The 16280-nt window shown below is 32.1% G+C and overlaps 1 protein-coding gene across 6 annotated transcripts in view; it reads right to left on the bottom strand.

The window, feature by feature from the left end:
• DENND4A (DENN domain containing 4A) overlaps positions 1 to 16280 on the bottom strand; it is a 131401-nt gene that overhangs the window by 72833 nt on the left and 42288 nt on the right. For all 6 annotated transcript variants that reach the window (XM_051980828.1, XM_051980829.1, XM_051980831.1 and 3 more), the window contains exons 5-6: positions 14357 to 14606; positions 2387 to 2456 (exon numbers count right to left, since the gene is read on the bottom strand). In XM_051980828.1, coding sequence (XP_051836788.1) covers positions 2387 to 2456; positions 14357 to 14606 — 320 coding nt within the window. The remainder of the gene's footprint in view (positions 1 to 2386; positions 2457 to 14356; positions 14607 to 16280) is intronic.

The following is a 16280-nucleotide window of genomic DNA, read 5'->3' as shown; positions in this document are numbered from 1 at the left end:
GGCTTTGGTCACCTCATTTGTAAAATTAGAAGATAGGATGAGACGATTTCTAAGATTGCTACCAACTCAAAAAATCCTACCATATTATAAGAAGTAAAGAAATTTAATGAAAAACCCAATAAAATCTTTCAACTAAGCCAACATATTCTTTAATTCAGTATGACTTTAATATGAAACTAGATAAAGGCCAAGATGGGGAAAATTTTGGGGGAAAAAATCTTGAGATTAAAAGATGAAAGGAAGACAAGGGTAGCAGACTACTAAGAAATCTAATAATTGTACATAGGATTTTTTTAAAGAAGAGTTGCAAGACATAATCAAGCATCAGATAATACCATAAGTTAACTAGACAGGAAATTACTGATTATAGAAGCAGTCACTTTAAAATAGACTTTCAGTATACAAATCAGGTTTTTGCCTGGTAACAAAGGTCAAACAAAGTAAATATCAAATTAGAAGGTTAAAGACAAACTGAGATTATAGTAGATCCAACATGATGTGGTTAAACAACCTATCTACTTTCAAAAATGGGCAATAAACAAAAGTAAATACAAACCATTTTTAATCAATCCAAAAAAGTCACCATAACAACCAAGCCAAAAGAGCTTGGACACTACGTAAACCAGAAAATATTTAACCTTTCTGACAAATAAAGAGGAATGAAATCCAGGGGAAAAACATTAGTTTATTTGTAAAACATCATGGAAGGGGCAACATAAAACCATGATGAGATATCATCACAGTGGCAGTGAAAAGTAATTGAGACAAAATTAGCATACAGAGATTTGTGTAAGACCTTCCCTATGTAAGATAGATTACATAAAGAACATTTGTAGATAAATCTGAAAGAACAAAAGACACAAAGGAAGACAAATCTACTTCTGACATAGCATTTTATTTTCATCAGTGACAATATTAAAACCCCTTTATTTGGATGATTTTAAGGATGTGGTGCAATTGAGGAATAAGGGCAGTTAAGTTGAACTCAGAAAAGACAATAGAATCTGATCAAATGTATAGAAGAATAAATTAGTATAACAGCAGCAATTTTAAAGGATTTAAGGAGTCAATTCCCAGGATATTTCAAAGAGAAAAAGAATCCTAAAGAATAAAAACATTTGAGATGACATATCTCTTAGAAAGAATATAGGTCCATGTGCAAAAATGTTTGAATGTGCAAATGTTTACAAAATGCAAACATTATGTAGCAGCAAGGAACTGGAAACTGATTGGATGCTCATTATTTGGGAAATAGTTGATTAAGTTATGGCATAGGAATGTTACAGAATATTGTTCTATAAGAAACAATCAGCAGATGATTTCAGAAAGGCCTGGAGAAACTTACAAGAACTGATGCTAAGCGAGTAGAACCAAGAGAACATTATATACAGCAACAAGATTATGTGATGATAAATTCTGATGGATTTGGTTCTTTTCAACAATGAAGTGATTCAGGCTAATTCTAATAGACTTATGATGGAGAAAGCCATTTGCATCCAGAGAGAGGACTATGGGGATTGAATGTGGATCACAACATGATGTTTTCACCTTTTTTGTTGTTGTTTTTTTTTCTCATTTTTTTTTCCTTTTTGATCTGATTTTTCTTGTGAGCATGATAAATGTGGAAATATATATAGAAGAATTGCATGTTTAACCTATGTTGGATTACTAGCTATCTAGGGGAAGAAGGTAGGGGAAAGGGGGGGAGAAAAATCTGGAATATAAGGTTTGCAAGGATGAATACTGAAAAATATCTTTCCATGTATTTTGAAAATAAAGAATTATTATTTTAAAAAGGGAATGTGGGAAAGTTATATGAGCATAAAAAACAAGATATTAAAAAACAATAAAAGGAAGTAGTGCAGTATGTAGAGAGTTTATGGAAAAGACACAGAAGAGAATCCCACAAGATCACAAGATGTAATATGCATTTGTAGAGGAAACATAATACACCCTGATATAATCATGGAGCCACCAAAGTACTAAGTTCATTGTCCTTTGGAAAAATAAGAAACTCATTAGGATAATAATATTTCTAAATCTTTAGATAATTATTTCTTATAAATTACAAATTACAAAAAGTATATATTTAAGTCAAAGCTTGTATGTCACATGAATATTAAGCATTATGATTATAGATATGTACTATAAATTAGATTTATACTGATATAAGATTTTATAACTTTTTTTTTAGTGTGGGGAAAATTCTACTGATTTAAGCTACAATGTGGATAAATAAAAACTACAAAGAAATTTGATATTCAACTCATACCTATTTAAATGTGGTTCCGGAACAGGAAAACTCCTGTTTTATATTAATATTCTACTAACTACCAAATAAATTCTATAAAATAAAATGCTTTCTATAAACTTGCAAGAAACTTACCAGCTTTATAGGATATCGTATTAGTCTTTGCCACAGACTTCTTATAACATAAGTATACTGCTGATCCCCACTGGAAAAAAATAACAACAAACTTTTATAATTTAATAGATTTAGAATCATTTAAAGAAAATAACTTCATCATATTTACCAAGAACTCATATTACATAAGATGCAACAATATTTTTTCCTGTCCCTCCATTTACTTGGTCATCTTGGTAACATTTTGTTAAATTCAAAATATACTTTAAAAATATATTTTTGTTGATATCTTTTGCTTTTAGGTAACATAGTTTTCCCCATATCCCTATTCCTTATAACAAAGAACTTCTAAAAAAAGAAAAAGAGGAAGAAAAAAATTCAGTATAACATATCAATACACTGAAAAACTCTAATATACTTTTTTAAAAAAAGAAGTACAAATTACCAGAGTCAAGAAAATAAGTTACACAATGACAATAAAGTAAATGAAAAGAATAACCATCACAAAACAATTGAAAATTAATTTTGCTAAATTACTAAGAACAAGCTTGATCTCAAAGAAGAGATAAGAAAACAAATGCCCTCTAACTCTTTTGTAAAGGATCAAAGAATTGGGAATCCTTGAGTATGGACCAATACATGTATTGGCAGATTTTCTTTTCAATATATTGATACATTTTATTGTTTCTTCTCTTTATATACACACATATGTGTGTGTGTGTGTGTGTGTGTGTGTGTGTGTGTGTGTGTGTGTGTGTGTGTCTATATTAGTTATATCTCTGGGAAGAGAAGAGGAAGGGATTTAGGGGAAAGTTTAGTCAATGTAGAAAAAAACACAAAAATTTATTTTAAAAAAAGAATTAAAATAACATTTTTCCTTTGTCAAAACTGCCATATTTAACAGTAATTTTATGACTCTAATTTAGAGGAATTATAATGCTTTTTTAAAGCAAAACCAAACCATAATTAGTTTTTGTTACAAGTTGAAACTCTGGGTAGGAAAAGTGATTGAAAAAGACCAAATTGTTGAGTTACTTTAATAATAGATATATAATTATAAGTGATATGTGCCTACTAATAAGCTAGATGTTTATTTAATGATCTTTAAAATAAAATTCAAAACAGTTTTAATAAACAGCCAATAAACAATTTTCTTTTATCTATATTGATTAAAGAGTCTAGTGAGGATAAATTAAAACAGATAATTCAAAATTTATTCTCAATTTATATAATGTATTACTTATCCATGTAGATAGATTTTAATACTTCAACAGATATATGGTTTGCTATTGATTTCATTGACAGATTGCAATCCTTTCAAAGTCCTAGTAGAATGTATATCATGAATTGGCCATAACCAAAAACAAAAGTAAAAAACAAAAAACAAGCTTCATTACCTCATAGTCAATATTGGTTATTAATTTCTCCAACTTCTGCTTGAACAAAGGCAGGTAACCTAACTTCACTATTTTAGCAAAAACCTTGAAATAGCACCATTTTAAATAACAGTGAAGAATTACAAGGAAAAACTACAGTGATTTCATTCATTTATCCAGAAGCCCACAGGCAATAGGAAAAAAGATCTGTAAGAAAAACCAGTGTCAAAACACAAACAAGGCAGAAGTCTCTTAATATAATCAAAGATGAAATACAAGTTTCTGTTTCCATTTGGAAACAGCAAGAATAGAGGGTGGCCATGAAAAATATTTTCTGTGGTCAGAAACCCATCTGTGTACCTTGAAAGATACTGAAAGCAATAGATGCAGAGAGACTCAAAAGTTAGAAGTGCTCTTAACACAGACACATCCCAGGAATTGGAGTTCAGATCTGGAATTTAGATGGCCAAGGAAAAAGAGTTGACTCTATCACCCCCAAAAGAGCTAAGAGTAAAGTCTGACAAATAGTACAAAAGTACAATTAGGAATTAAAGCACCAACAGAAGATACTGAGCACTATATAAAATTATTATAGATCTAGAGATATCCAAAATTTAGCCCAAAGGCTACACCAGCTGCATGCAAAACCTTAAAGAAAAATGGTATTTCCACAAAGACTATAAAAACATTTTAAGAAATTAAGCAAAACATGTTTTTAAAAAATGAAATGAAACCTTTAGGGAAAAAAAATTGGAAACTGACTAGACCAGAAGGTGGCAAACCTTACCCAAATAATGGACTTCCTGAAAATTAGAGCATACAAAATAGGAATCAATGACTCTATGACACAATAAAGAAAATTAGAACAATTTTTAAAACTAAAACATTCAAAGAAAACATAAGATATTTATAAAAAAAATAAGAAAGAACTTGAAAACAGATCAAGGAGTGATAATTCAAGAATCATTCAATTCCTTGGAATTGTTAGGATTGTTAAGGAAAAAAAAACTATGTGGGCACAAGATTTCAAGAAATCATAACTGAAAACTGACCACAGAGAGCAAAGTGAAATAGAAAGAGTATCTCCTGAAAGAATATTATATAGAATATAGAATATTTTCCTGAAAGAAAAACCAAAAAGTAAAGCTCTAAGAATGTCTTAGCTAATGTCTTAAGGTGGCAGAGGGGAAAAATACTGCAAATAAACAGAAAGAATAAGTTCAAGTACCAGAAAACCATAATGAATATCACACAAGATCTGGCAGTTTCTACTACAAAAGAAATAAGACCTTAGAGTACAATATTTAAAAAGGTAAAAGATGTAGGCTTACAACTCAGAATAAATATACCCTATAAAGCTGAATATAATTCTATAGGAGCAAAAATTAACATTTAATGGAAAGACATTCAAGAATTTTTTATAAAAAAGAGAACTGAGTAGAAATTTTGAAATACAAAAAGAAAAATCAAGAGAAACTGAGAAAGGTAAATTTATTTGAAAAATTCATGCCAGGAACAGCAACATACACACTGATGTTCCCATAACTATTCTAGAACTTCAACTATTCTAACTTCCCAGTTCCTCAATCTACTGAATTCCCACAAGCTACTTACTACTCCACTTTCACAGAGGTAATATATAGGGTGATATTGCCATCACCCTCGGTGTAATCTTCCATGTTCATGAATTGAAATTCCTTTATCTGATCTTAAACTTTATCATCCCATCTTTCCTTATGCTTTATAAACTCTCATCCTGTTTTTCATCATCACTAGGCTCACCAATCCCTCAGTTCCTCCCCAGGATATCAATGCTACACCAGCTGTCCTCATCTTCCTTTCCCAACTCAATCTCTTAATGAATCAGTTCAACTCTACAATGTACTCTATATTAGAATCACTTGCCCCCTTGTCCTATTAATGATCATATTTTACCAATCCAAACTTAGGGCTATTCCCTTCATCTACCTCCTTTGTTCCTATTCACATAGTGCAGAATGAAGGTGGAAAAACTAAGGAATTCAAGTTGATTACATCCATTACAAATTTGTTATATAATCTAATCAGGGTCTCAATATAAAATGAAATCCTGTTAGACCTCAAAATTACCACAGTAACTATTACAAATCTTGTCATTCCTCCTTAAGTCTTCCACATCATTTCTCGGCTAAGGATTTCATTCATTTCAAAAGGCTTTCACTCTTCTCTCTCTTCTCCCTTCTTCATTTCATACCAAGTAGACATCTTGTACCAGCATATCCTGTTTTATCTATTTCACACAGAGAGGTAATTCTCCTGGCTATAACAAAGCTTTCAATATGCATCCTTGATCTTATCCTCTCTCATCATCTCCAGAATATTACTCCCATTATCATCTCCACTCTCTATCTTTAATCTCTCCCTATTGATTTCTTACCTGTTGCCTACAAATAAGCCTATATCTCTTCTGTTCTTTAAAAAAAAAAAAGCCCTCACTTGATCCATGCATCCCCATTAGCATCTCTTCTCCTTGAAAAAGCTCTCTATACCTGGTACCTTCCCTTCCTTTCTTTCTCACTCTCTTCTAAATTCTCTGCAGCTGTTTCCTCATTCATCTAAAACTACTCTCTCTAAACCTATCAACGTTCTCATAATTGCTAATCCAATGACCTTTTCTCAATCTTAATCCTTTTTGCCCTCTCTGCAACATCTGACACTGTATATTACCTTCTTCTGCATATATTCTCTAGATTTTTCTGATACTGCTCTCTCCTGATTCTCCTTCTCAATCTCCTTTGCTAAATTTTCATCTAGGACATGCTCACTAAGTGTGGGTATCCTCTTCTTTAATCTATCTCTAATTGATGATCTTCTTAGCTCCCATAGGTTCAACTATGACTTCTATGAAAATGGTTTAAGAGTTATATATCTAGCTGTAGTCTTTCTCCCGAGTTAATTGTATATCATTAGCTGACTTTTGGACTTCTCTGATTAGATGTTGTCTAAGCATCTTGAGTTCAATACATTCAAAATAAAACTCTTCTTTCCTCTCAAACTATTCCCCCTCTTTGATTGCTGAAGGCAGTATCATATTCCTAGTCACACAGGCTCACATCTTCAGTGTCTCCCTTGATTTCTCACTCGAACTCACCCAACATATCCAATCTATTAACAAATCTTTTCATATATCCCTTAAAATTTCTCTTATATGTTCCTTTTTACAACTTAGATAACCATCAGATAATGTCATCACTTCTTGCCTAGACTAATTTTTTTGGTAGTGGTAGATAAGTGGGAGGAAGAATTATTGTTTTTTAATTTTAATTTTTTAATATTTAGAAAAATTTTCAGTTTCAAAGTTTCTCTCTCCTTCCTGCCCTATCACTCTTCTTGAAAAGGCAAGCAATTTGATATCTGTTATATATATGAAGTCAGGCAAAACATATTTCCATATTAGTAATGTTGAAAAAAAAGAAAAATAAAGAAAGTGAAAAATACATTTTAATCTGTACTCAGAGAGGTTTGTTAGTTTAGTCTCTGGAGGTAGACGTAGCATTTTTCATCATGAGATCTCTGGAATTATCACAGATCATCGTATCGATCAGAATAGCTAAGTCTTTCACAGTTATTCATCATTAAAATATTGTTGTTACTGTGTATAGTGTTCTCCTGGTTCTGCTCACTTCATTTTTTATCAGTTCATATGATTTCCCAGGTTTTCAGAAACCATTCCTTAAACTACAATTTGTTCAGTCATTCTACAAAGGATGAACATCCCCTCAATTTCTAATTCTTTGCAACTACAAAATGAGCTGTTATGAACATTTTTGTACCTATCTTGCCTAGACTATTTTGAGTATCTTTCCTAATTGGTCTTCCTACCTCAGTCTCTCCTCATGTATACAACTTCTAAAACATCTGACTGCATCACACCGCTACTGAATAAACTCTAGTGGCTCCATATCTAAAGGGGCAAATATAAAATTCTTCATTTGTCTTTAAAACTTCTTCATAATCAGACCATTTCCTACCTTTCCCATAAAAAGAAAAGAATAGAAGGAAGACACTAGTGTAGAAAGAATAAAGATGTTGCAATTAGTATACAAACATGTAAAAGTTTGGAGGGAGGGTTATTAAATGAACCTCACTCTTATCTCTTTTTTGAAGTAGACAAAAGACGATATGCACATGTGCCCAGATGTGAGTATGCACACATGCATGCAGAAACACACATAAACACACACATACTTTAGTAGAGAAATACATAAAATTTAACAGGGAAAGCTATCAGGATAGAGGTAAAGTTAAGATGGAGAATAAAACCAAGAGCATAATAGTCACAAGCAAAATGAACTTCACCTTTGGAAGGTAGATCCTGAAGGGAGAATTAAAAGGGTTAAGGAAAAAAAAAAAGGCAAGAACAGTTATAGAGTCTCAATAAGGGGAAAAAGACAAACAACAAAAGAGAGGAAAAATACTTCAATCATAAGCCACTGGTATTGATCCCATTTTTCTCTTTTATCACTTTCTTCTTTATGCTAAAAGAAATGACTGTGGAAAATCTACAAAGTAAAATATTACAAAAGATATAATATCAAGGTACATTGGGAACTGATTCAAATCTATAAGAACAAGGTCAATCCCACATGAATTCATATTCAAGGAATATGATGGTCATTTCTCAAAGGATGAAATCCAAAGAATCAATAGCCATATGAAAAAAATGCTCTAAATAACTAATAATTAATTAAATCATTAATAATTAAAATACGGTAATTAAAACAAAATTCTATCTTACTCATCAGATTGGCAAAACAATTTAAAAAAAGTAAAATTGCAATGATCAGAGGAGATATGAAAGCACAAGCACACAAATGCATTATTCATGAAATTGTGAATTAATCCAGCATTTTTAGAGCACCACTTGTGGTGGGTTTTGGCCATGGCCTGCTTTGACTCTCACTAAGGCCTGACTGTCAGAGATCCTGACAGCAATGAGCATAATAAGAATTTAATGGTGGGAGCAGGGAAAAACAAGATTGTTAAGATGTAAAAGATATGCTTCAAATCAGAGATTCTGTCTTGTCTATTGCATCCTGCAAGATGCTCAACTTGTGTTGCCTAATGTAAGATGTTGGCCAGCAAGGAACTTAGTGTGACAGAACAGATTTAGGTATGAGGAGGCCATCTGCTAACCTGAAACTTTTATTGAGATAAATTTTACATGTTTTGCCCTGTGTTTAATAAATGTATTCTTCTGGGTGTTCTCTCTCTCTCTGTGTCTGTCTGTCTGTCTCTGTGTTTGTCCATCTGTCTGTCTCTCTCTCTCTCTCTCTCTCTCTCTCTCTCTCTCTCTCTCTCTCTCACACACACACACACACACACACACACACATCTTGCTGGTTTCTGGTCAGTCATTTTTATCATCTCAATATCTGGGTTCTTCTTCAACTTCCTAGAACAGAATTATATATTTAAAAAAACTCTGCATCCCATCAATCTAGCGATACTGCTACTAACTTCGTACATCAAAGAGATCAAAGAAAAAGAAAAGGATACATATGTAGAAAATATTTATAGCAGCACTTTTTGTTATAGTAAAGAACTGTAAACTAAGAGAATGACCATAAATTGAGGAATGACTAAACAAATTAGAGTATATAAAGACCCAAAGTGCAAAAGATCATACATTTCTGAACAGACTATTGTGTAGATTTGTTTTGCCTGACTACATGATTTATTCTAAGTATCTTTTTCTTATTTTATTTGGAAGAGGCAATTATAATCCCTCCAAAAAGGAAGAAAAGAGAAAAAATGATCATCAAACTTTTCTTTTCTCTTAATTTGCTGTTAATTTTCCATTAATTCCAAACAGCAAATTAAGAGAAAAGAAAAGTTATTCTAGGAAGCTTAGCCAGATGGAGAGAATAAGCTACAACTCAAATAAATGTATTATTAGAAACTAGGCAGAGAGGAGAGAAAAGAGCAATATGCACAGAAAACTTTCCAGCAGTCTCTGGAAAGTCTGTGACTCTCTTTTCCCTTCTACAGACGCCAAGAGAACTGTGCCAATTCTTCATTTATCTTGCATCATTGGGACATGAAAGTCTTCAAATAAATTTTCCAAACAATTAGAAATTTTCTTTTAAATATCAAAACTTTTACCATCATTTTTTGATGAAAACTTTCTGAAATAATACTATGGTCAGAAAGGCAAGGCAACAAAAGTGTGAGGTTGAAAGGTAATAATAAAAATTTATTACCAATGACAAGCTATATGCAAGAAGTATTGACAAAGAGATTATCCAGAAATGCACAATTGGAAAAGGAAGTGGGTCAGTCATAAAGAACAGCAAGAGATAATAGTTAATCTAAGTCTTCTACTACAATCTATGAAATATCAGAAGATCTAGAGAAATTACTCTAGAATATTGGAAAGATGAGCATGGCACTGGATGAAGCAGTAAGAAAGGATTGTAATACATACAATTATAGAAAATGCAGAGCTCAATGAGCACATGATTCAATTTAAATCCAACACTATCTGTTTACAACATTTTTGAATTTTTTTTTTTTTTACCAAGAAAAGAGAATGAAAATGAAATGAAAAGTAGAATTCATTTCTGCTTTCCAACTTGGAAAGCAGTGTCCTATGAATGTCAAATGAAATTGCACCAAAATATCAAAATTGAGAACATATTTCTTCTATTAATAAAGCACCACAGTCCATATTTAAAAATAAGATGTTTAGGCATCCAGATACAATAGATTCCCCAATCCAAAAGTTTTCATCTCTATTTTAAGCTTATATACTGATTACCACTCATTTTAAACTTTCAATTCAACAACCCTTTATTAAGTAGGTAATCAGTCACTATATGTAAGTTATGTAATACACACACACACACACACATATGTATATAAGATTCTTGACTTAGACAATACCTAAAGAGACCTTGCCTTCAAAAAAAAATTTTTTTTTACTAGAGAAAAATAGGATGCAGTTAGTAGATAGAGTGCTGGATCTGGAATCAGGAAGACCAGAGTTTAAATGTAGCCTCAGTCATTTAATAGATGTGTGATCCTTAATCTCTGTTCATTTTAATCCACTGGAGAAAGATGAGGACAACTAGATGGCGCAGTACATAGAGCGCCAGCCCTGAAGTCAGGAGGACCTGAGTTTAAATTTGATCTCAGACACTTAACACTTCCTAGTTGTATGACCCTGGGCAAGTCACTTAACCCCAATTGCCTCAGCCACAAAAAAAAAAAACAAAAACAAAAACAAAAAGAAAGAAAGAAATCGCAAGTCACCTGAGTATCCTTGCTAAGAAAACATCATGGATAGTATTGGTGTGCTATGGGCCATGGGATCTTATAACTGAACAACAAGGATGAAATAAATACAGGCATGCAGGAACATAGAGTTAAAGCTGGAAAATACCTTAGAGAACACCAGATACAACCCCTTCCTTTTGCCTGTGAGGAAACTAAGGCACAGAGAGGTTGGATGACCTGCTCAAGATAACACAGGCAGTGAGTGACAAAGCTCAGAGACTATATTGATTTCTTTCAATTATTCCAATGACTCTAGAAGTAAGTAGAATAATTATCAGAGGCTGGATTTGAATCCAGATTTTCCTGTCTGTAAATCTAGTGCTATACCTACTACATCATATTTATAAATATGTAAATATAAAATCTATAATGAAGAAATTGTAAGAAGAGTCAGGAAAAGCTTCAGACAGAAGGCAGCATCTGAACATGAAGGGAAGCCAGACATGAGCTGTGGGATGGAGTGAAGAGACAGGGTGTTTTAGGCAGAGGCCATCCTGGACAAAGGTGGGAAAGTGGACTTTAGTGTGCACAGAATGGGCAGTCTGCCTGCAACACAGAAGACATGATAAGGAATAATATGAAGCAGACTGGAAGGGTAGGTTAGGACCACATTATGGGGGGGGGCTCTAAATACCCAACTTAGGATCTTATATTTTATTTGAGAGGCAATAGGGAACCAGTGGAGCACCTTGAACAAAAGGGGCCCAATCAGAGACTCTGCTTCAGGATTAACATTTTGCTGAGAATAGAGTGAATAAAAGGATATGGATGGATAATCAGGGGGCTATTCCAATAGTGTAGGGCAAGAGGTGATGAAGGCCTAAATTAGTAGCAAGTTTTTTTTTTTTTTAAAACTGCTATCTTTTGTTTTTATATCACCTTCATTTCTGAACCTATCAGGCTCCAAACCATACTCAGGGGGTCATCTCTTATAACAACAATTTAAAGAGGTAAAAAAAGCAGTTTGGGAAAACTGACCAACACATTAATTGAGTCTGGCAGTATTTACAATGTTTCACATCTCCAATCTTCTTCAAGGAAAGTTTTGTTATTATAATCACAACAGAATCAACTAACTTTTGTTGTAACTAGTTAATCGTCCAATAAATGGTTGGGATCAGGAGTTCTGTCTGTAAATCAACATTCGCATCCACAATGCTGCCTAATATATACTGGAAAAGTGTGAGAATAAATCAGAACTTCTTTCTTGGAATCTCCAAAAGTACAAATAATAAAACAAACCAATAAAATAAACTAAAAAAACAAACTATTTTTTGGTTCCTCTTAGAGAAGGAGGTAAGCAATCACTGTAAATAAACTTCATCCAGTTCTGCCAAAGAGCTAAAATAAACCAACCTTTCCTCAAAATCAGTGATATCAAAAGCTGCTAATAGATGTAACTATTTGATAGTTGTTTTCTGGTTAGAAATAACCATCTCTCTCTAAAACCAGGGCAATTTCTAGTTTATATTAAAGTCAGACATCAGCTTGGAGGGAAAGCAGAGAGTCAAAGAGTGAATATGCTAGAAATTCTTTACAATATTTTTTATCAACTTCCTCACAATATAGGCAAAGGAATGCCGGAAGGGGACAATAATAGATTGTAATAACAATAAAGAGTTGGTAAAAAAAAAAATAAGTGATTGAATCAATGAATGATTAATAGTGTACAAGATAAGGCAGAGAACAACAATTTTTGAGGAACACCCCACTACTCAATGATAAAATTAAAACAACAACAATAATGGAACCCCTCCCCCAACTTCTCAACAGACTGAAATTCAAACAAAATGGATTAATAACTTCCACTTATTTTGCAATGTGAACCCTCTAGGCTTCAACAGTGGATTCAAGATTAGCTTTGAGAAAATAAAGAGAACATTTGCTCATTTCATCAGATGGGTATTTCAATGTCTTAAGCAAATCTAGAATATTTTTGATAAACTGTTGAACCCTGATCAGGAAATATAGTAAGAGAGATATAATCTACAGAAATAGTTCTTAATAATAAAGAAATCAATTCACTTTGAATTTGAATCAAGGCAGCCACAGAGTAGATACAAACCTACAGTGGAAAAACGTATATTTTGTATGAGATTACACATTCTGAATATATAGTACATCATTCACAATCTGTCAGTTATGCTAGACACAATTTGTTGGTGGAGTATAAAATACCATTGCTACAATAAATATTTTTAAAACTCTTGAGTATTGCAAATGGTCATTTTCAGAATACAAAAACACCATGACTTCTCTCCTTAAGATTCTAAGTTGTCAATCACACTAGGACTAAATGAATATGGCATAATTCCTAGAGTGTTCTAGAATAGAGTGTCTTAATGGCTGCTGATTTTTAAAAATCATCTGTCTATAAAGAACAATTCTGAAATTTGTAATTTTTGAGTTCATATTGGATGGCTATCCATTTTGGATTATTCTTTCTTAAAGTAACTAATATTGGTGGTAACAGTTTTGTAAATATTTTATGAAGATGAACAGGTAGGCACATGGCTCAATAATTGTTGATATCTTCTTGATCACAACATTTTCCCCAGTATATTTTATACAAAGGATTCTGAAGTTTTCCATGCACTTCCTCAACTGCATAGCTAATTATGTGATAGTTAAAAATTTACTCCTGCATCCATTTTACTATTTTAAAAATATGTTTAGGCCCATAAAATTAGCTTTGGATTCTCATTATTTTTATCAATGCTTTTTTTTTTCTATCCTTTGAGTTACAAACAAATGCTGCCACTCATTAGGTATAGAATAAATAGATCTCTGATTGCAGCTAATATGCCAAGTAGCAATTTCCAAAGGGGGGAAAAAAATCCAAACACCTAATTTTACCACCAAAACCTATCTTTTTAAATTTAAAAAAATATATACTTTCTAAAAAAAGTAATAAAGGTGAGACTTTTAAACATTGTGACCAGGTATTAATTTAAGTATTGTTAGAGAGTTTAATTTAGTTATATGAAGAAAGAAATTTAAAAGGTATTTTAGAAAAGTTCCTTCTTAGGTCACAACTCAGTTACTTCCCTAAAATAAAAACTAGACTTTAAGAAGCATTTAAATCTTCACGTGAAAGCAACATTTGATTATATCAGGAAAATAGAAAGACAAATTTTTTTCAGGATTTCAAAAGATTCATATTATTATTATTATTATTATCAATAGAAGTAATTGTACAAACACATATTCCAACAACTTCATACTAAGGTATGATCTTCATGACTATGATCAAAATGATTTTTGATCTAATTTATTAGATACAAAAAGAGATACTTACCATACTATTATTGAGATTCTTGTCAACTTTGCAAAATGTATGTGGTGGACTTTCTCCTTTACTGGGTATGATAATACAGATATCTGTGACAGCTAGCGTATTTTGCGTCATGCTCTCAGAGGCCCTCCTATAAGTGACATAAATTCGTTGTGATGAGGTACTGCCACTAATAGTTGCAGGGCGACCATATGGAGTAGTCTGAATAATTTCACAGCCTTGTTTTATTCTTTCTTTCCAGTCATATAAGACCCTACAAAGTAAACACAAGCAAATCTTCCATAAATAAACATAACACCATGATCTTTTAATACATGAAACCAGCAAAATTAGTAAAATTTTAGTATTTCATTTTTAATTTGAAGGAAAATTATAGAGATAAGTATATTTCCTCATGTAGAAAATGAAAATTAAAACAATGAAATTATAAAATGAGTCTAAAATCAATATATTTTAAGACAATAGCAAAATAACAAGAACAATAAAAGAACCAAAGCATTAGTTTTTATAATTTATTTATATATATTTATATCTTGTAATATAATATTTTAATAATATAATAATAATTTATATAATAATTTATAATAATTTAAGGGATGCATCAATTCTTCCTCTCAACTGATTCAACAAAAGAGGAAGTTCTGGGCTATAGTATAAGGATGCAAACTGTATAATGCTTTGAGAAATGCCTTTTATCCTTTGGCATCCTATAAATCATGGGAAGTTAAGAGGATAAAGAAGACTTTCATCTGAAAACTGATGTATTTCCTTAAATACATCTGTGTATTTTAGCCCTGTGTAAATTTAGCCTAATCACATGAAGATAAGGATCACCTTGCCTAATTTCTTCATTTTACAGATGGGGAAACTGAGGTCCAGGTGCATAAAGTAACAGATATGAAACTCCCGATTCCTAACACAGGGCTTTTGGCACTATATTCTGCTGCTCTGTATGACAATAATAAATTGCTGAAGAATCATATGCCTGGTGACATCTTGAGGTTATTATCTAATAATGTTATTTAATTCTTATGTTGGCATGTAACTTTTCATATATCTTGTTACTCAAACTATATTGCAAACTGCTTAAAGGCATGACTTGTATTTTATAATTATTTGCATCCTCTCCCTCAGGCCAAATCCTGTGCTTTGGGTGTACTTGTCTACCAATTAATGTAATTCTTCTAGTTTCACTAAATTTTGCACTCTATAACCAAAAATTCCTCTCCAGAGGTGCAAGGAGATAACTTGTTCCTAAAAGAACAGAGGGAAGCCTTCTCCTCTAGTGATAAATAATGGTAAATTTTCTTGTGCCACACAAGAGAATCATAGAATTTTGTTTAGGGGCCATGATAAAAGCAAGGTCTCCCAAGGTTTTAAGACCATTTGTCCTTAGCTCTTCAAAGCTGCAAGAATATGAATAATTGATTCACTTTAATAAAGACATTTGCTAAATGTTTAACATTTTAAATATAACAAAGCAGCAATAGAAGTCACTTTGAAACTATTTTAAAAGTTGTAATCAAAGCTTAACGTACAGAGTAAAAAGACAAATAATTGTTCAACTTAATTGTTTTGCCATAAAAGGAATAAAACCAGAAAATCATAATGCAAGAATAAACTTAAGGAGGCCTTTAATTCATTCTCATTTCTTCAGAAAAAATTAAACATTAAAATATGTGGGGAAAACATTCACATTCAACTTTAGTAACCAAGGAAATTTTAATTTGCATTAATCAGGAAGAAATTCTTTGAATTCAAAAGTTTGAGTAAAATTAGTCAAGAGAAAAAGAGAATCTCAGGGTTAAAAGATAACCATAAAGATTATCTAGTTCAGCTTATATATCCAGGCCTAGATCTCAGGATACAAATCTCCACTAATAAAGCAGCGAGAGGAACTCTAGACCTTGTCTGGTTCAGCTCTAAT

This window comes from Antechinus flavipes, chromosome 2, assembly GCF_016432865.1.
Source record: "Antechinus flavipes isolate AdamAnt ecotype Samford, QLD, Australia chromosome 2, AdamAnt_v2, whole genome shotgun sequence".
In the NCBI taxonomy this organism is placed as follows: domain Eukaryota; kingdom Metazoa; phylum Chordata; class Mammalia; order Dasyuromorphia; family Dasyuridae; genus Antechinus; species Antechinus flavipes.
Note: the sequence above shows the minus strand (reverse complement) of the source record. Positions and strands in the feature narration are given on the sequence as shown.